Below are 20,840 nucleotides of genomic sequence, written 5' to 3'. Positions count from 1 at the left end.
TTTGATACTGTCCCTCATAGATGTTTAATAGGTAAGGTAAGGTCTATAGGCTTGGAAAGTATTGTTTGTAATTGGATTGAAAACTGGTTGAAGGACCGTGTCCAGAGAGTTGTGGTCAATGATTCCTATTCAGAATGGTTATAAGTGGTGTACCCCAAGGTTCAGTGCTGGGCCCTCTATTATTTAATTTATTTATTAATGATATTGAGGACATGATTAATAGCACCATTTCTATTTTTGCAGATGACACTAAGCTATGTAGTACTGTACGGTCTATGGAAGATGTCCATAAACTACAAGCTGACTTGAACACTCTGAGTGATTGGGCATCAACTTGGCAAATGAGGCTCAATGTTGATAAATGTAAAGTTATGCATCTTGGTAGTAATAATCTCCGTGCTTCATATGTCCTAGGTGATGTAACACTGGGGGAGTCACTTATAGAGAAGGATTTGGGTGTCCTTGTAAATCATAGATTGAATAACAGCATACAATGTCAATCAGCTGCTTCTAAGGTCACCAGAATATTGTCATGCATTAAACGAGGCATGGACTCGCGGGGCAGGGATGTAATATTACCACTTTACAAAGCGTTGGTGCGGCCTCATCTGGAATATGCAGTTCAGTTCTGGGCACCAGTCCATAGAAAGGACGCACTGCAGTTGGAAAAAGTACAGAGGAGAGTGACTAAACTGATAAGGGGTATGGAGGGTCTTAGTTATGAAGAAAGATTAAAAGAATGGAGAAGAAAAAGTTCAGTCTCCCGAAGCGTCAAAGCTTCTTTACTGTAAGAACTGTGAATCTGTGGAATAGACTTCCTCAGGACGTGGTCACAGCAGGAACAGTAGACAGTTTAAAAAAAGGTTTAGATGAATTTTTAAAAGTAAACAACATTAATGCTTATGAAAACGTGTAGAAATCTCACTTCCTTCTGGGATTCGCGTCCCCACAAATCCCTTGGTTGAATGTCACGGTGGGGAGTGGGGGAAACTCCCCACCGAACACCAAAGTCGACATCACAACACCCACCCATACATAAACAACACGATACCACCAAACGGATAGTGAAGGGAAGGAGAAAACGGGAAGACATAGGAGAGACATCGATGTCCCACTTGGTGGCCCTCAAGGACTGGGCAGAGGGAACACCCAGGACAGGAGCAAGGCTCCAGCACCAAAAGAGGCTAGAGGACAACAGACTCCAGCCTACAAGCCAAGGGCAATATAAACACCAAGTGACCACACCCCTCCAGGTAGTTAACCCCTCCAGCACCAGACAGGGAAGGAACCCGGAGGAAGGGGCAAAACACAAACATGCTGCAAAACAACACGTTGCCAATGGCAACCAGCATGGACGACTAACGTGTCACGGCGCACAACAACCAGACCGAGAAACAGCCATGACACTCCTCCCCCTCAAAGCCCTCCCAAACTGAAAAGGGGAAACTAGGTGGATGGACTTATGGCTTTTTTCAACCGTATCAACTATGTAACTAACGGCTAGTATATTATGTGGTTATAATGACTACTAGTAAATCATGATCTAGTTATACTGACTACTACTATATATCATCATTTGATTATACTGACTACTAGTATATCATCATCTGGTTATACTGACTACTATATATCATCATCTGGTTATACTGACTATTTAGGGCCAATCTACAGCAGTCCAGTTTAATAATCAAGGCTCCAATCTTTGATATGTACTATATATCAGGTTTCTATTCCTTGGAGGTAATACAGTATGTATGAAGTACACGTGATCATAGAGCAAGTACATTTTATGATATAAAAGTTACAACTTGAAAACGGTGGCTCACTCTGGGCGAATTATGGATATGGTGCTGCAAACCCCAGTATAGAGGGACACCCACCCTCTAATTGTGAATATTGTAAGAAGAACCAAAGCAATGGGTGAGCACTCTACATTTGGTCTTAGTAGTAAAACAGTTTAATTAAACATCATAAAATCAAATTTTTATATAGCATAAAATAAAATAAAATTCACAAATAATTGGAAAAAGTGTCCAGTCTGCTCTCTGGTTTACTAGCAACCGCCGGAAGTAGGTTTTTACTTTATACGGTGTTACACATATAGTTAAGTTCCTTATGTCTCTGTAGGAAGACTGTTAGTGGATGTTATGGCGAATCGTGTGTTGCGTTTTTTCAGCTGTAGTCACTCTTGTGCCAGTAATTTACAGTCTCATATGAGTTGATTCCTCTTACCTTCCTTTTATTCTTTCGTGCCTCTATTTAGTTTGGCGAGGGCCGGGCGGGGCGCGGGACAGAGCCGGCGTCTCGCTACGTACTCCTCGAGCCAACTTACCCGAGATCTCGCGGGAGTTGGAGCGATGTCTCGGATTTACCTGGATCACGTGACTTTCATCTAGCGTAATAGGAAATACTTATTCTATATTACTAGTCATGGCAGAGGATTGGTATTGATGGCAGTGGATCATTGATCGAGCTGCCAAACCTATAGGCATTTACTATTCAAGCTGCTTCTTATTTGGTCTTAGATTGCAAACTGTTAAAAGCTATTAGTAGAGCAGAAATCATTAGACTCCTGCAGAGACGTCTGGATGAAGCAGTGTCCCTTATTTGTCTATTTAGCGTTAGATCTGTAGATTATGAATAGGATTAAACATATTAATGGTATGGATGTGCTAGTCCAGTATCAACCTTATAATATTACATTGTGCATCTCACCAATGTTGGCTGACCTCTGTTTGTAATAATAGAGAAATGAAGAAATGAAGTTGGCATCAAAGGTCCAGGCGTTAGTGTGATCGCACACATAGTTTTTTTTTTTAAATGCTGCGCCCAGATGTTGATGTTTCTTGTTGGCCAATAGGAATTTATAAATAGCCTTACAAACACTGCATATTTTTGTAGTCTTGTTTTAAGACAGGTTCTTGGCGTTTTTGTTTATTTTCTAAATCGCAGCATGTAAGGCTACTTTCACACTTGCGTTTTTCTTTTCCGGCATAGAGTTCCGTCCTAGGGGCTCTATACCAGAAAAGAACTGATCAGTTTTATCCCCATGGATTCTGAATGGAGAGTAATCCGTTCAGGATGCATCAGGATGTCTTCAGTTCAGTCTTTTTGACTGTTCAGGCAAAAGATAAAACCGCAGCATGCTACGGTTTTATCTCCGGCCCCAAAAAATTGAAGACTTGCCTGAATGCCGGATCCGGCATTTTTTTTCCATAGGAATGTGCGCAGACCGGTAAAAATGTGAAAAAAAATCAAAACAGATCAGTTTGTCCGTATGACAAACGGACAGATGGATCCGTTCTTCAAATACACTTTTAAGACTGAATCCAAATCCTGATCCGTCTTAAAATGCAATCAGTTGGCATACGTTTTGGTGACGGAACTGCCTGCCGGATTCCTCTGCCGCAAGTGTGAAAGTAGCCTAAATGGTGTTTTTTGCAGGAATTTTCCCGTAGACTTCTCTATAGGAAAATTATTCCTAAAAAAAAGGTGACCCCCCGCCCCCCCCCCCCCCAAAAAAAGCTTGTACAAGCTTGTTAAAACGCATACATTTTATAGTGTTGTAAAAGCACCCGAAGAGCCCATAGACAAGAGTTTGTAAAAAAAAATGCCCAAATAAGCACAGTGGGAGTGATTTGCTATGCAGAAATCCATCTATATTAGGTGTATTTCTGGTGCAGATTGCAGAGTAGGTTATTTGCGCCGCAATCTGTGACTTTTCCCCACTCACGACAGGTCTAAAAAGTGGGCGTGAATCGTATCTCATTTATCATTTTCTACACCTGTTTTAGGCTTAGAAATGGTCTAGGAAGGAAGCTGTTTTACATTTAGAACTGGCGCTGGATGCATCGAAGTTATGGAGAGGCCGGCGCCTCTTCATAACTTCGGCGGATCCATCGCCTGCTATAGCGGTTATTAAAACGTCAGTCTTAATAAATGCTATTTTTCTCTTTCATTTTTCACACTCCTAAGGCCTTTTTCACACGGGCGAGATTTCCGCGCGGGTGCAATGCGTGAGGTGAACACATTCCACCCGCACTGAATCTGGACCCATTAATTTCTATGGGGCTGTGCACATGAGCGGTGATTTTCATGCATCACTTGTGCGTTGCTTGAAAATCCAAATATGCTCTATTTTGTGCGTTTTTCACGCAACGCAGGCCCCATAGAAGTGAATGGGGCTGCTTGAAAATCGCAAGCATTCGCAAGCAAGTGCGGATGCGGTGCGATTTTCATGCATGGTTGCTAGGAGATGATCGGGATGGGGACCCGATCATTATTATTATCCCTTATAACATGGTTATAATGGAAAATAATAGCATTCTTCATACAGAATGCTTAGTAAAATAGGGCTGGGGGGGGTTAAAAAAAAATAAAAAATTATTTAACTGTGGGGACGTGACTGCGCTCATCACATGGTCCATCACATAATCCATCACCATGAGCGCAGTGACGTCACCACAGGTCCTTTTGCTCCTAACCCAAACCTTAACTTCTGTGAAGAAGTTCGGATTTGGGTACCAAACATGCCGATTTTTCTCACGCGCGTGCAAAACGCATTAAAATGTTTTGAAGTCACGCGGAAAAATCGTGCATTTTCCCGCGACGCACCCGCATCTTATCCGGCCCAAATCCATGACGCCCGTGTGAAAGAGGCCTAAATGCCTTAAAAAACACCAAGAGTTGAAAAGAAGCCAGAAAGACAAAAAATCGCACCTAAAAAACAAAAAAGCCAGGAACAAAAAAAATAAAACATTTTTGTGTGTCGTGTTTTTTATTTTTTATTTACTATATACTTTCAGCTAACATCTGGAGCTGGTGTTTTTACCTAAAAAAAGATGCCAAAATACAAAAGTGCTGAAAAACGTCTGTAAAAACCTACGTGTGAAAGTACCCTAACAAAGTCGATTTCATAAATATATACCACGTGTATGATGATGAGCAGAGTAGTGCAGACTGATCACCTCCACATGATGCCAGCCTGAGCCTTTCATAGATTTCCTTGCAGTGAAGATGCCTTTGCGGCATCAGATTATCCATGTTCAGCGTTGTGCTCAGAGCCATGGTCGGTGGTATTTTCCTCCTGTCCCAGTGTGAAACCTGGCTCCCTGTGGTCTCCAATCAACATGCTGATTTGATGTCTATCCGCAGGCTACCTCTCCCGCAGAGATGAGCTATGTCTCTTCTTCCCTCTGGCATTTGCTTTTGTTGTTTTCAGGGAAAGGCACACTCTGCTTTGAGGGTTAAAAGCAATAGAGGACTGATCAAAGCATAAAGTGTCGCTTGCTGGCCATCTTGTTCAGTGCAGTGTACGACAATGTGGCTGACACCCCATACATCAGATTTCCATGGATGTGACCAGGTGCAAAAAAACATAGAAACAGTCTCTGCTCTGAGAATGTATTGGGCAAAGCAAAACTGAGAACATTTTTTACCTGCGCAGGGTCTTAGATAAATTAGCGTTTCTCATATTAAGATATTCGGATCATTTTTCTGAATGGGGCAAATCTGAATGTTAGATAATTTGAGGATATCCTCTAGGACCATAAAGTCAATTTTTATACATGTCAGTGATCAGCCTAATGTTCATAGGAATGTTAGTTCCCGATTATTAATATGTAAATCGATCAGCTATCTATCTATTATCTATCTCATATCTGTCTATCTGGATCATATCTATCTATCTACACACGTGGACAAAATTGATGGTAGCCTTCTGTTAAAGAAAGGAAAACCCACAATGGCCACTGAAATAACTTCAAACTGACAAAAGTTATAATAAATAAATAAAAATACTGAAAATCAACTAATGAAAATCAGACTTTGCTTTTGTGGTTCAAAAGAATAATTTATATAACAAACTCATGAAACTGGCCTAGACAATAATGATGGTACCCTAGAAAAGATTGAAAAAAATTTGACCATAGGGACATGTTAAACTTAGGTGTGTCTTTGAATTAGCATCGCATGTCTTGTAATCAATCAGTCTGCGTGTTTAAAGAGTAAAAATTAGTCACTGGGGACATTTATCAAAAAGGTAAACTGGCTTACCTGTGTAGAGGAAAACTGGCTTAGTTGCCCATAGCAAACAATCAGATCAATCCTTTCATTATTCAAAGCTCCTTTGTTAAATGAAAGGTGGAATCTGATTGGTTGCTATGGGCAACTAAACCCATTTCTACTTTACACCAGTTTTGATAACTATCCCCCACTGTGTGTCAGCACAGTAGGCAGGAAACACACAGACAGTGATCCCTGACTGGAACCCAGCCTGCTTTCCCTGCCTACTTGCAGTGCAAGCCCTAAGCGGCAAGTCCCTAACTGGTCGATAGTCCCTGTTCTGCTAAGTGCAAGACAACACACAAAGAAACAAGAAAACACAAAAACGTGGTAGTACGGGAATGGGTCGGAACCAGGCAGATAACAGAGTACCAAATAAGAAAACAGAGGGTAGTCAGAATAGTCAAGCCAAAGTCAGAACCAGACGGCAGCCAAATCACAAGGAAGAGAGTGGTCAAAGGCAAGCTGATGTCAAAACAAATAGCAATCCAATACGCACAGAACGGAACCGGTAGCACAGCAAGGGAGTAAAGCCTATAACTGGCAAGGGTGTATTGCCAGCAGGGGATTTAAATAGAGTGCCGAGTCCCTGGATCAGAACCGATAGGTCTAGGGACTCAGTGCCCCATTGGACCAGAATACCAGTTACCTTGTGATGGGCAGGCTGAGTAGTCATTCCACCTGCAATAATCAAACACATCTAAACTAAATCTTCCCCCAGCGAGCATGCGCTATGGGGAAAACAAAGCGAGTGCTCCATAACTATGGACGCTCGCAATACTATGGCTGCTTGCATTACTAGGGGGCGTGGCTTAGACAGCATGTCACAGGAGGTATCGTGTTTCACACGGCTTGGCCGAACCTCAACTTCAGAGCGCATTTTTGGATCCTGGACAGGTACGTTGCTGTTTGGAATCATGGTGGGTACAATACTGAACATGGATTAAAGAAAGCTAAGGAGTGAGTTGTCTCAAAAGATTAGGAAGAAAATTATAGACAAACATGTTAAAGATAAAGGCTACAAGACAATCTCAGCTTGATGTTCCTGTTACTACAGTTGCACATATTAATCAGAAGTTTAAGGACTACAGGGCTGTAGCCAACCTCCCTGGATGTGGCCACAAGAGGACAATTGATGACAAATTGAAGAGATGTATAATATGAATGGTAACCAAAGAGCCCAGTACAAAGTTCAAAGAGATTAGAGGTAAACTCCAAAGTCAAGGTACATCAGTGCCAGATCACACCATCCGCCACTGTCTTAGCCAAAGTGGAATTTGGAATGGAAGATGACTGAGGAGGAAACCACTGTTGAAAGCAAATGATAAAAAATTGAGACTGGAATGTGATAAAATGCATATTGACAAGCCACAAAGCTTCTAGAAGAATGTCCTTTGGACAGATCTTAGAGAAAAGTAGGATTAATCGCTGAAGACTATAGACCTCCATTCCAACCTCCATTGCCACTTTGCTGTGCACCATGATAGCTTGTGAGAGTGGTGGTGTGAGGTCTATGGAATACCAGTAGCTGGATGTCTGGCTTATAACCCAATTTTGTGCCAACTCCTTCTGATGGTGTGTTTAGACACTGTTTGTCGCTCTAGGCTTGGGATGTGACATCCACTTTCACTTGCAGTACAGAATAGACCACTATATGCCACTCTGTGCGCCTCTTGCTGTCATTCCAGTTTATCATTGTTCTCCCGACCACCAGGACATGCGACGTTGAACAGTGCTGACATCTCAGCCTAGGTATGTAGTGATCTGCCAGAGTGATAAACCAAGGTCTCTCAATTTAAGGATTCTGTCCTTCTCATTTTGAGACAAGTGAGGATAACTGGCACATCGTTGAACAGGAGGCATCGCACAATCATCCCACACGACTTGATCCAATTTTTGAGGTTTCATGTGGCTAAAAAACTTTTCTTTCAATCTGGATTTTGTGCCCTTTCCACGTGCCACAGATTGGAACTACATGCTTGAAAAGGTCATTATCTGCAGATCTTAGTGACACCTGCTATTTCCTCAATTTACAAACCTTATGGCTTATTTTTCTTGATGTTGCAGTTTCATTGTTGAGTTTGTATATATATTCAGTATATATATATATATATATATATTTTAACAGCGGGTTCTGTGCACCGCTGTTCCCCTGCTTACCCCCGCAGTCCAGAGCGCCGTGTTCAGCTGTGATCTGCTGCGAGTGTTTCCTTTCAGCCCTGGCCACAGCATGCTTGCTGCTTGTTTCCTGCAGCATTTTCTTCAGGGCCGGCGCGCGTCACTTCCTGTGTTTCATGGATTGGATCATGTGACCTCACCAAGCAATCCTAGCCCTCCTGCACATATATAGGTGGCTCAGCCCCCTTCCTAGATGTCTCAGTGTCAAGGTCCTTGTGTCCTGCTAAGGTACCTGATATCCGCTTGTGTTCCTGACTCGTACTTGTGTTCCTGGACTCTGCTACCTGTTTGATCCCTGCCTGCTTGCCTTGACTCTCCTGTTGCCGATCCGGATTGCCTGACCTGTACCTGTGCTGCCTGCCTTGACCTATTGCCTGTCTGACTTTGCCTCTGCCTCATCCTTCGGTCCTGCACTGTTGCTTCTGGTAACGACTCAGCCTGATGACAATGCCTGTACCTCTGGTACCATTCTCAGGTACTTCCTGGTAGTCCTGGACCAGCTGCCTCGTGTGCCTATCCTCCTCAACAGGTAGCGACCTGGTGTTCCCCTCAGTAAAGTCTATCCCCACCATCAGGGGTACTGTGAAGATTGAGGGGTTCACTTAGACAACGCCCTTAGAGGAGGTAGGACACGTGGCACAGTGGGTTCACACCCGCTGGTTCGTGACATATATATATATATCAGATTTTTGCGGCAGATTTCGCCCTTTGCAATTCTGCTGTGGATTTTAGCGCAAATTCCATAGTGAATCCACAACAGATTTTTATTTGAACGTAGCCTTAATAGGTTGAATCATTTCTACTGCCTTGTGATCTGGACAAGAGCATCACTCAGGATAGGATCAGGAGCGGATTGGTGTTGCTAGTAAAGCACTGGGATTTGTAGTACTGTCTGAAATGTTATAGTTACCTACAAGAAAGAAAAATGATAAAAGCTCTCCAGGGTACATGAAGCATATCTTCTATACTGCAGTACAATTGCTTAATGTTACTGGCCCAGAGTTTGAGGCTGCACTTCTGAGAGACTCTGATGAGACCTTGTGCTTTTAGGATTTAACGCAAGAGGTCCACGTTTATAAATGGCGGCTAGATATTTCGTATTTTAGTTTTGTGACTGTTTATTGTCTGATTTTATAAAACAAATTTGTCCTTGTTACTATTTGATGATCAGACTCCAAGTTTCTCTTATTTCAGAATCATTTTTGCCCGACTCTCCATTTTATCCATCTATCATGGGTTAAGAAAAAGGGGCTAAAGAAGGCATGCTGCAGAGCACAGGACTGCCAGGCTGGCTGTTCTCTACTGCATTGTCAGTCTCCGCTCAGCTGCGAATTTCCCCCTCCCGTCTCTCATTGTGCCAGAGTCTTATCAGCATCTTGCAGGCTTGCCATCAGTATGCACCTCATTATCCCAACAATAATGTCCTCTGAATGCAAATGGATCGTCAGCCGGCATGGAGCCCCCCATGCAGTTGACTGGATGTACAAATTTCCATCATGCTCGGCTGTGTAATTCCCCCACCTTCCCGTGGTTAGTTCTTGCTGTAGTAGATAATGTTACAACATCTGTGTGTCTTTCGCGGGGCTCTCCTATTTCAATTTAGAAAATGGCATTTGTGGAAGCACCTGCTTGTCATCCAGGATGTCTAGGATGATGGGATTCTTCCTGTTGAGATAAGAATATTAGTAGCTACTTTTAATATCTTATGGTAATACATCTAAGGATATAAGGGTTCATCACCAATGTCCACAACAACAGTTACATATTCATCTCCTGGGTGATTTTGGTTCATTGTGTACCAGCTTTCCAGTCCAGGATAAGAGCTTATTTACATTCCCCTTTTCCAAGAAAGCAATGCCTGGCTTATAAGATTCCCTACGCCAACTTGGCTGTCTCCTCAAGGAGAAACTTAAAGGGGTTGCCCAAGAATGAGCCAGACCCCTGCACCACGGCCAGTGATTGGCTGCAGATGGTGTCAAACCAGGGAGCCAAGTAGAGCATTGCAGGCCTAGGGGAGAAGGAGCAGGTAAGTAATCTTCCCTTTACAGGTCTGGCCAAATGGGGAGGTGTGCCCCCCCATCCCCCCCACATTATTGCATAACCCTTTTATTTCCCCAGCTTTCTGGTCTATAACTCCACTTTTCAGTTTGTTCAATGAAGTTTGTGTTCTGTGCTTTGAGCCACTCCAGATTTTTTTATACCACTCCAGTCCCGTTTCCGTTATGCAGGAGAGGACTTCTCTGCATAACGGAAATGGGACGGATCCGTTTTGCAGCCCATAGACTTCTATTATGACGGAATGAATAACGGAATGCCTCTAAAAGGCATTCCGTCATAGAATTGTGTTATGGTCCGTGGTAACAGAATCCATAATGCAATTCACCTTTTACCAGTAAACGAAGCGTGAACGAATTTCAAAATATGAAATTCGCTCATCTCTAGTTACAACCACCCTGCAATCCAGCAGCAGTGGCCGTGCTTGTATACTATAGGAAAAAGCGCTGGCAACTATGGTGGCCTGTAACGTGGGAGCACGAATAAGCATGCATGTATCTGCACTGCAGCGGTGGCCATAACCCCTGGATATAAGCAGTGTATAATGTGATTTTAAATTATTTCAAGTTCTTTCCTCACTTTTTTTTTTGCACTCTAATTAGTTTAATAGTTTTAAAGTTGATCAGATTACAGCTCCTCTCACATTTTATTCCATCCATACTAAAGGGTAGTAGGAGGTTAGAAAAGCAGGCTGCTTTCTTCCAGAAACAGCACCACTCTCATACATGTGCGTCTGGTATTTTAGCTAAGCCCCATTTATATGAATGAGGCTCAACTGCAATGCCAGACACAGCCCATTGACAAGAGTGGCGCTGTTTCTGGAAGGAAGTAACGTCTTTTTCTAACATCATGCTAGCATTTAAAACTAGAGTCTCGGAGCCCCTGCCTAGGCTGCACCCAGGGCTCGGGGTCTTTAGAACAAGTACTTGTCTTCTTTTAAAGATTTATCCCATGATTTATGTAAAAATCTAAATCACTCATCAACAAATCATATAGTACACGACAGTCTCTTTCTAACAAAGCTAGAACCAGCCCTGTACCTTACATGGATCCAGAGATCTATGTACTTTCTGAGGGTGGGGGGTGTACTTTCTCACTGTTACAGCTTCTTCTGACTGGTGGCAGGTGAAGGATGGCATTTCGACCACCTCAGTATTTGCAACCACCTCAGCCAGGTGGACAGAGAAATAAGGACAAGAACATTTTATTCAATCACTCATTGGCTACACTATGGAGATCCGGGTTACAGATTTAAAATATGTTTGCAGATTTTTTGGTGGGACAACCCCTTTAATTGAGATATGCTGTTATCAATTGGTGTCCGCAATAACTGTGCTATTTGTGCAGTAACCTATGATAAATGATGAATAACTTGAGCCATAGGGGGAGATTTATCAAAACTGGTGTAAAGTAGAACTGGCTTAGTTGCCCCTAGCAACCAATCAGATTCCTCCTTTCATTTTTCAGAGCTCCTTTGGTAAATGAAAGGTGGAATCTGATTGGTGGCTGTGGGCAACTAGGCCGGTTTTCCTTTAGACAAGTATTTATAAACCTCCCCCTTAGGCTCAGTGGCAACCTTTTACAATTCCCAGGAATGATAAATCTATGAACTGCGTCTTATGATGGCCATACAAATTTGATAGAAGGTTGATGGTTGAACAAACAATGGTCTGGTTAACGATAATTTCCCAGGCACATTTTAGTCCATTTTGGCTGTTAAAGTCATTCAAGAATTGATCACTTGGTAACTTTCACTAAAAGATTGTCCCTTTTTTATCAACGTGACAGGTCATTCACACGACCGTATGGTCGTCGTGCCCGTGTTGCGGACCGTTGACTTGAATGGGTCCATGATCCGCAACATATGGCAAAAGATAGGACTTATCCTATCTTTTGCCGTATCTTGCTGATCATGGACCCATTCAAGTCAATGGGTTTGCACCGCAGCACAGACTTCACACGACTGGCGCCCATGTTGTGTGAATGAGCCCTTAGAATAACGTGTACGGACACCAATAAACTGTTTATCATTGTATCTACACAAACCTACCTAGACCACAACCTGGTAATGTATGTATTCATGTGTATAAATGGAGCCCGGGCGACCTACCCAATCGTATAACCTAAAAAGTGTCTTCGGACTTTGCTTTCAAAATAGGAAAATATAGTAACCATCAAGTGTTCATAGACCCTATGGATTTAGTAGAGGTTCTTGAGACCTACAGGTTACCTAACATTGTGTGGTGATTCCACTGCAGCCAGGATTTTTATTTGTAAAAATACTTCACTCTCCCAAGGAGAACCCTATGAAATGTTCCTACTAAGCAGATGTTCTAAAGAGGATAATTCAAGTGACAGCCAATAATCACCATGTCTCTCTGATCTTCTGTGCCGCAGAACCAAGCTGAAGCTCATTACAAGGGTCACAAGCATGCACGCAAGCTCCGAGCCTTAGAGAATGCGCGGCACAAGCACAAGCAGCATGCTAGTCGAGAAAGGGCATCACTGCCCCCAGTGGACACCAAGAGAAGCACAGACTCTCTGGCTGAAAGTAAGATTTTCTTTTGTGTTCTTCTTTTGCATTTTTTGATTGATGATGGATAATACTGAAATTTGACTACCACTGGAAGCGACCAGTGTAAATGGCTTACCTTTTCTATTTTCTCCATTTTGCTTTAAATGTGCCTTTCTTTTGTTGCCACTCACATACATTCCCAGTATTGGCTGGTATTAAAAGAGTGTACTGAAAATGTATGAAGATATCTTGCTTAGGCGTCTTTCACACATCCATGTTCGTGCTGACATCCATGGCGAGACGGTTTATCTGTGAAGAATCTGTGTTTAGGACATTTGTCATCCATATTCCATGTTCACTGCTAGACTGAAAATCAGTTTCCAGGGCATCTCCTACCAATGGATCGTGAAAATCACTGAAAGAACACTGATGCCATCTGTTTTCTGTCAGTGGTTTTCCTGGACCCATAGACTTTAATGGGCGTGTTTGGTCCTCATCATGGACCAAAGTAGTGCATGTCTCTGTGGTTTTTCCACTGATCCACGATCATTGGAAAACCACTTATGTGAGAACACACACATAAAAATCAATGGGCACAACTGCTCTCCGTGATTCACTGATGTGAGAAAGAGGCCCTTAGGGCTCATCCACACGACCGTTGTGGCCGATGCCCGTATTGTGGACCGCAAACAGCGGGACGGCAACATACAGGCATCGGCCGATTGTGCACCGCATCACTGATGCAGACCCATTCACTTGAAGTGCTTCCGTGGGTTTTCTGTCCGTGTCTCCGCACCACAAAAAATAGAACATGATCTATTTTTCGCGGTGCTGACGGATCACAGACCTAATCTGCATCCGTCTGTGCCAGCCACACGGACGGTGCTGCACACATTTGTGTGTATGAGCCCTTAATCTGATTGGGACAAAGCATCTAGAGAAGGAACTTGAAGGGTGTCTCCATCTTAAAGAGGACCTTTCACCGATTATTACACTATGAACTAACTATACAGACATGTAGAGCGGCGCCCGGGGATCTCACTGCACTTACTATTATCCCCGGGCGCCGCTCCGTTCTCCTGCTATGTCCTCCGGTATCTCCATTCCCTAAGTTATGGTAGGCGGAGTCTGCCCTTGTTCTTCTGTAGCGCTGGCCAATCGCATTGCAGAGCTCACAGCCTGGGAGAAAATAACCTACTCCGCCTACCATAACTTAGTGACTGGAATCTCCGCCTACTATAACTTAGTGAGCGGAGATACCGGAGGGCATAGCAGGAGAACGGAGCGGCGCCCGGGGATAATAGTAAGTGCAGTGAGATCCCCGGGCGCCGCTCTACATGTCTGTATAGTTAGTTCATAGTGTAATAATCGGTGAAAGGTCCTCTTTAACCTCCAAAACCAAATTACTAATTGACATAGTAACATAGTTTATAAGGCCGAAAAAAGACATTTGTCCATCCAGTTCGGCCTGTTATCCTGCAAGTTGATCCAGAGGAAGGCAAAAAAAAAACTGTGAGGTACAAGCCAAATTTCCCCACTTAAGGGGAAAAAAATTCCTTCCCGACTCCAATCAGGCAATCAGAATAACTCCCTGGATCAACGACCCATCTCTAGTAGCTATAGCCTGTAATATTATTACATACAGAAATACATCCAGGCCCCTCTTGAACTCTTTTAGTGAACTCACCATCACCACCTCCTCAGGCAGAGAGTTCCATAGTCTCACTGCTCTTACCGTAAAGAATCCTTTTCTATGTTTGTGTACAAACCTTCTTTCCTGGAGGCGCAGAGGATGTCCCCTCGTCACAGTCCTGGGGATAAATAGATGATGGGAGAGATTTCTGTCCTGACCCCTGATATATTTATACATAGTTATTAGATCTCCCCTCAGTCGTCTTTTTTCTAAAGTGAATAACCCTAATGTTGATAATCTTTCAGGGTACTGTAGTCCCCCCATTCCAGTTATTACTTTAGTTGCCCTCCTCTGTACCCTCTCCACCTCTGCTATGTCTGCCTTGTTCACAGGAGCCCAGAACTGTACACCGTACTTCATGTGTGGTCTGACTAGTGATTTGTAAAGTGGTAGGACTATGTTCTCACCATGGGCATCTATGCCCCTTTTGATGCAACCCATGATCTTATTGGCCTTGACAGCAGCTGTCTGGCACTGTTTTTTACAGCTTAGTTTGCTGTTCACAAAAATTCCTAGGTCTTTTCCATGTCAGTGTTACCCAGTGTTTTACCATTTAGTATGTACGGGTGACTTGCATTATTCCTTCCCATATGCATAACCTTACATTTGTCAGTGTTAAACCTTATCTGCCACTTATCTGCCCAAGCCTCCAATCTGTCCAGATCCATCTGTAGTAGTATACTGTCCTCTTCGGTGTCAATTACTTACACAGTTTAGTGTCATATGCAAAAATGTATATTTTACTGTGCAAGCCTTCAACAAGATCATTAATAAATACACTGTCTGTCCAAAAAAAAAGTCACCACCTGGATTTACCTAAGCAAATAGTTATGAGCCTCTTATTGGATAATTACTGCATGGGCGATTATATTTCAGCTGGCAATAAGTTATTTAACCCCAACTGGTGCAATGAGTTGCTTCTCATTTCTTAAACAACCATGTCAAAAGACACATCTTGTGGTCGTGGAAAAGATGCTAGTCTGTTTGAGAAGGGTCAAATCATTGGCATGCATCAAGCAGAGAAAACATCTAAGGAGATTGCAGAAACTACTAAAATTGGGTTAAGAACTGTCCAACGCATTATTAAAAACTGGAAGGATAGTGGGGACCCATCGTATTCGAGGAAGAAATGTGTCAGGAAAAAAATACTGAATGATCGTGATTGGCGATCACTTAAACGTTTGGTAAAATCAAATCGAAGAAAAACAACAGTAGAAATCAAGCATTTCCACACGCACAATGCGAAGGGAACTCAAGGGATTGGGACTGAACAGCTGTGTAGCCGTAAGAAAACCACTAATCATTTAGGCAAAACAGAAAAAAAGGCTTCAATTTGCTAGGGAGCATAAAGATTGGACTCTGGAGCAATGGAAGAAGGTCATGTTGTCTGATGAGTCCAGTTTTACCCTGTTCCAGAGTGATGGGCGCATCAGGGTAAGAAGAGAGGCAGATGAAGTGATGCACCCATCATGCCTAGTGCCTACTGTACCAGCCTGTGGGGGCAGTGCTATGATCTGGGGTTGCTGCAGTTGGTCAGGTCTAGGTTCAGCAACAGTATGTGCTCCAAGAATGAGGTCAGCTGACTACATGAACATACTGAATGACCAGGTTATTCCATCAATGGATTTTTTCTTCCCTGATGGCACGGGCATATTCCAAGATGACAATGCCAGTATTCATCGGGCTCAAATTGTGAAAGAGTGGTTTAGGGAGAATGAGACATCATTTTCACACATGTATTTTACACCACAGAGTCCAGACCTTAACCCTATTGAGAATCTTTGGGATGTGCTGGAGAAGGCTTTGCGCAGCAGTCAGACTCTACCATTATCAATGCAAGATCTTGGTGAAAAATTAATGCAACACTTGATGGAAATAAATCCTGTGACATTGCAGAAGCTTATCGAAACAATGCCACAGCGAACGAATGCGTGCCGTAATCGAAGCTAAAGGCGGTCCAACTAAATATTAGAGTGTGTAACCTTTTCTTTTTGGTGACGATTTTTTTTTTGGACAGGCAGTGTATATTGAAGAGAATAGGGCCCAATACTGACCCCTGAGGTACCCCACTAGTGACAGTGGCCCAATCTGAGTGTGTACCGTTAATAACCACCCTCTGTTTTCTATCACTGAGCCAGTTACTTACCCACATACAGACGTTTTCTCCCAGTCCAAGCATTCTCATTTTATATACTAACCTTTTATGCGGTACAGTGTCAAATGCTTTGGAGAAGTCAAGATATACGACATCCATTGATTCGCCGCTGTCAAGTCTAGAACTTACCTCCTCTTAGAAACTGATTAAATTAGTTTGACATGACTGATCCCTCATGAAGCCATGCTGATATGGCGTTATTTGCTTATTCTCATTGAGGTACTCCAAGATAGCATCTCTTAGAAAACCTTTAAACAGTTTACCCACGACAGATGTTAAACTTACCAGCCTATAAAGGGCTGACACCTTCAGATTTATACTTTTTACCATTTATATAATTGAAAAACATTTTAGGGTTTTGCTCTCTTTGGCAATTAATCTCTCGGTCTCTAGTCTGGCTGCTTTTATTAGTTTTTTGCATATTCTATTTTTCTCCTTATAGTTTTTCAGTGCTTCCTCGCTACCCTCCTGTTTTAGTGATTTAAATGCTTTCTTTTTGTCATTTATTGCTTTCTTTACAGTTCTATTTATCCACATTGGTTTTTTCTTGTTTCTTAACCTTTTATTCCCATAAGATATGTACCTCTCACAATTAGATTTTAGGATGCTTTTAAAAATATCCCATTTTGTGGCTATATTTTTATTTTTGAGGACTTTGCCCATGCAGGGCCGGCTCCAGGTTCATGTGGGCCCTTGGGCGATAAATCCCAGTGGGCCCCCTTGAGGCATTCTTTTACATTTACATGTCCCCCTGTGGGTCCCGCACGGTATAATGACCCGCAGTGGCCCCTATACAGTATAATGACCACTAGTGGCCCGTCACACAGTATAATGACCCCCAGTGGCCCCATACACAGCATAATGACCCCACAGTGGCCCCCCATTCAGAATAATAACCCCCAGTCGCCCCCCATTCAGAATAATGACCCCCAGTAGCCCCCACACTGTGGGAATACTGTATGGAGGGGGCACTGGGGGACATTATACTGTATGGTGGTCACTGGGGGTAATTATATTTAATGGGGGCTCTGGGGGTCATTATACTGAATAGAGGGTCATTGGGGATCATTATACTAAATTGGGGACACTTGGGGTCATTATACTATGTAAAGGGCCCTCACAGTATAATGACCCCACAGTGACCCTCCATTCAGAATAATGACCCCCAGTCACCCCCCCCCCCCCCCTTAAGAATAATGACCCCCAGCCGCCCTCACACTGGGGGTTATACTGTATGGAGGGGGCACTGGGGGTCATTATTATGAATGGGGGCACTGGGGGTCATTATATTGTGTAAGGGGCCCTCACAGTGTAATGACCCCCCAGTGGCCCCCTCACATACCTATCATTGCTGGAGCGCAGGGGAGCCGGTGATCCTGTCATTCACTAACCGCAGCTCCCTGCGCTCCTTCTCTCCTCAGGCCCGCTGCAGCAGTGAGACATTCTGGGCTGGGCCTGGAGGAGAGAAGGAGCTGTGCAGTGATGTAGCTAGAACATTTTAGTACGCATCATGTTTTTCCTATTGGTTTGCTGTATACAAATGTGCAGCACTCCACGTTTTTGTATCCTGCGGAGTCTATTAAAAAAAATGCATACGTTAACATATATGTTTTTTTTACAATGGAACTGTATGCTGAACGGACGCCACTGTACGATTTCAGTCTGATGCATCTGTTAACACATACATTTTTGGTATACATTAAAAGGATGGCAAAAATAGGATGTGAAACCAGCCCTAGTGTCAGAATAAGCACCAGTACACAGCGGAGCAGCGTGGCGGAGAGGGAAGGCCGCCATGTACTGACAGAGCGCTACCTGGTCGTGGTGGTCAGGGATGAGGACTGTGCTTCCCAAGGATCATCTATCTATTGGGAAATACAGGGCGTAGTATAATACACTAAAATCTATATACAATAAAGATATTAGCCCTACCCCGAATAATAATACAATTAGGGGATCATTTATTATATAGTAATACGTCTATGTAAGGCGTATTTCTGACACAGATGTGGCGCAAAGGTCCTTAGCACCGCAATCTGTATCTTTTCATATCTGCTCATGCCAGGTCCAAAAAAGGGGTGTGGGCAGGAAAGGGAATACAGTTATGGCCATACAGTTATTGGATACCACCACCATACAGTGATAACACCGCCATACAATGATAAAACCACCATATAGTGGCCGGATAAAAGGGTATAAGAGGGCACAGTACAGGGAATGACTAGGGGCACTGCACAGGGTGTGGTAAGAGGGCACAATGCAGGGTATAAAGGGGCACAGTACGGGGTGGGGGGCACAGTCACATGACCCTGTGATGTTAGAAGGTCCTTATGGTGAATGCAGTTCAGACGCCACCATAATGAGAGGCAGAGGAGTGAGACAGGGGCCCGGGACCGCCGGGACCCTGGATGGACAGGAGGGGTGGACACAGCAAGTAGGTGGAAGGGGCTCTGAGGGGGATTCATACAACAAGTAGTGGCAGGAGGTCTGTGCATGGCAGCAATAGGAGATAGGAGGGTGGAACAGGAGCTCTGGATACATGAGGAAGGAAAGGAGACAGCAGGGGCTCCATGAGGATGAGATAGGACAGGATATGGGGGGGCAGGTGTCATGGAGGCAAACTGCTTAATGAAACAGTAAAACAACTAAATAGAATTAAGCAGCATCCAGCAGCAGATCGAAGAGTCCCCCCCCCCCCCTCCTCTCCCACAGAGAATGAGACAGTCACAGTGCAGACTCGCTGACACCTGTGTTCACACTTCTGCTCCAGCCCTGCTGGTCTCTATCCTCAGGCAGCATGTTCTGTGTAGCAGAGGGGGCGTGTCCGAGTCTCTGCAGCATCCGGCCTCATGTGACTCAGAGGGCCCACCAAAGGGGTACTTTGTAAGTGAAATGACAGCAGTGTCATTGATGGAAGTGCTCATAGCAGCTCAGTGGCCCTTCCCCCCAGGAGCATTGGGCCCCGGCACTTGCCCGGGTTTGCCGGGTTATGGCGCCGGCCCTGGTCCTTTGGGTTCTTTAAGGCTAGTTTCACATCTTCCCGCAGAGGAACATCCTGCTGGAGTTCATCATATCTGGCATAGCCGGATACTGCCTGCACCTCCAGAGCCCATTGACTGTAATGGGACCTGGCGGGAATCTAGCCTATTTCCGGCATTAGTGATAAAAACCGCTGCAAGGTCAAATCCTGGCACTAATGCCGGAAATAGGCTAGATCCCCACAAAGTCCCATTATAGTCAATGGGGCATGGCGGTGCTCCAGCCCTTTCTGGATATGCCAGATATGATGGATTTCGGCAGGCTGTACTGACAGTGGCTGGAAGATTGTAATACTAGTGTGAAGCTAATCTAAAGAACACCTCTCATTGTACACGTCAGATGTTTGATCCCAATGTTGAGACCCCACTGATTTAAAAAAAAACTAATGGCACAGCACCTTTAATAAAAGGTATCCTTTAATTAGACAAGCATTACTTACTCCCTCTACTCTGATCCTGTATAACAATAGAGCATATATGAATATAAGAATAAGGCAGGAACACCCACTACTGGTGCGGTAAAAGACAGCATATATGAAGACCACATAAGGCACAGTAAATGTAATGCACACCTAGTTCTAACACCTTGTCTTCTGGAGTAGCAATAGCATCAGAAGTACAAGTCACCTTCTTTGGCACTAGTAAATATCAGGTGTGGGTAAAATCACTCCTCCTGCAGAGCCACTGTGGTCCAGGCATCTCATAGCCCAACTTTGCCACCCGATACTGATCATTGTCACTTGCAGTGAGGTGTGAAGGTCATGGGTCTTTATCCTAATTTTGTGTAATGCTACAGATCAGCTCTCTTTATAGATTCTACACAAAGTCAACAATACAGTTTTGTGAATGCACCTTAAACATTAGGAGATATAAAATAGAATTTTAATACATTCTCCATGTTGACTTCTACATAACATTACATGTCAAGTATTTAAGGTTTTTGGGTTTAGTTTTTTCTTACAGAGCACCTGTCAGCAGGATCAACCCTATGCAACCTCATAGAGTTAATCCTGCTGATTAAACTGATATCTGCCTTGAAATTGGTTGTGATGTTCCCAAGGAAACATACCTGGTTTAATAGGATTGATTCTGCTGGCTGGGGTTGTCCGAGTTCTGAAAAAAAATTATATAGCACTGAAAATC

At 43.6% G+C, this 20,840-nt stretch overlaps 1 protein-coding gene across 2 annotated transcripts in view; it reads left to right on the top strand.

The window, feature by feature from the left end:
- ZNF385C (zinc finger protein 385C) overlaps positions 1-20,840 on the top strand; it is a 321,616-nt gene that overhangs the window by 288,998 nt on the left and 11,778 nt on the right. For both annotated transcript variants that reach the window (XM_040436170.1, XM_040436169.1), the window contains exon 5: positions 12,694-12,847. In XM_040436170.1, coding sequence (XP_040292104.1) covers positions 12,694-12,847 — 154 coding nt within the window. The remainder of the gene's footprint in view (positions 1-12,693; positions 12,848-20,840) is intronic.

Source organism: Bufo bufo, chromosome 6, assembly GCF_905171765.1.
Source record: "Bufo bufo chromosome 6, aBufBuf1.1, whole genome shotgun sequence".
Classification (NCBI taxonomy): Eukaryota; Metazoa; Chordata; class Amphibia; order Anura; family Bufonidae; genus Bufo; species Bufo bufo.
The sequence above is the reverse complement of the archived record's forward strand: the minus strand, read 5'-3'. Positions and strand labels throughout refer to the sequence as shown.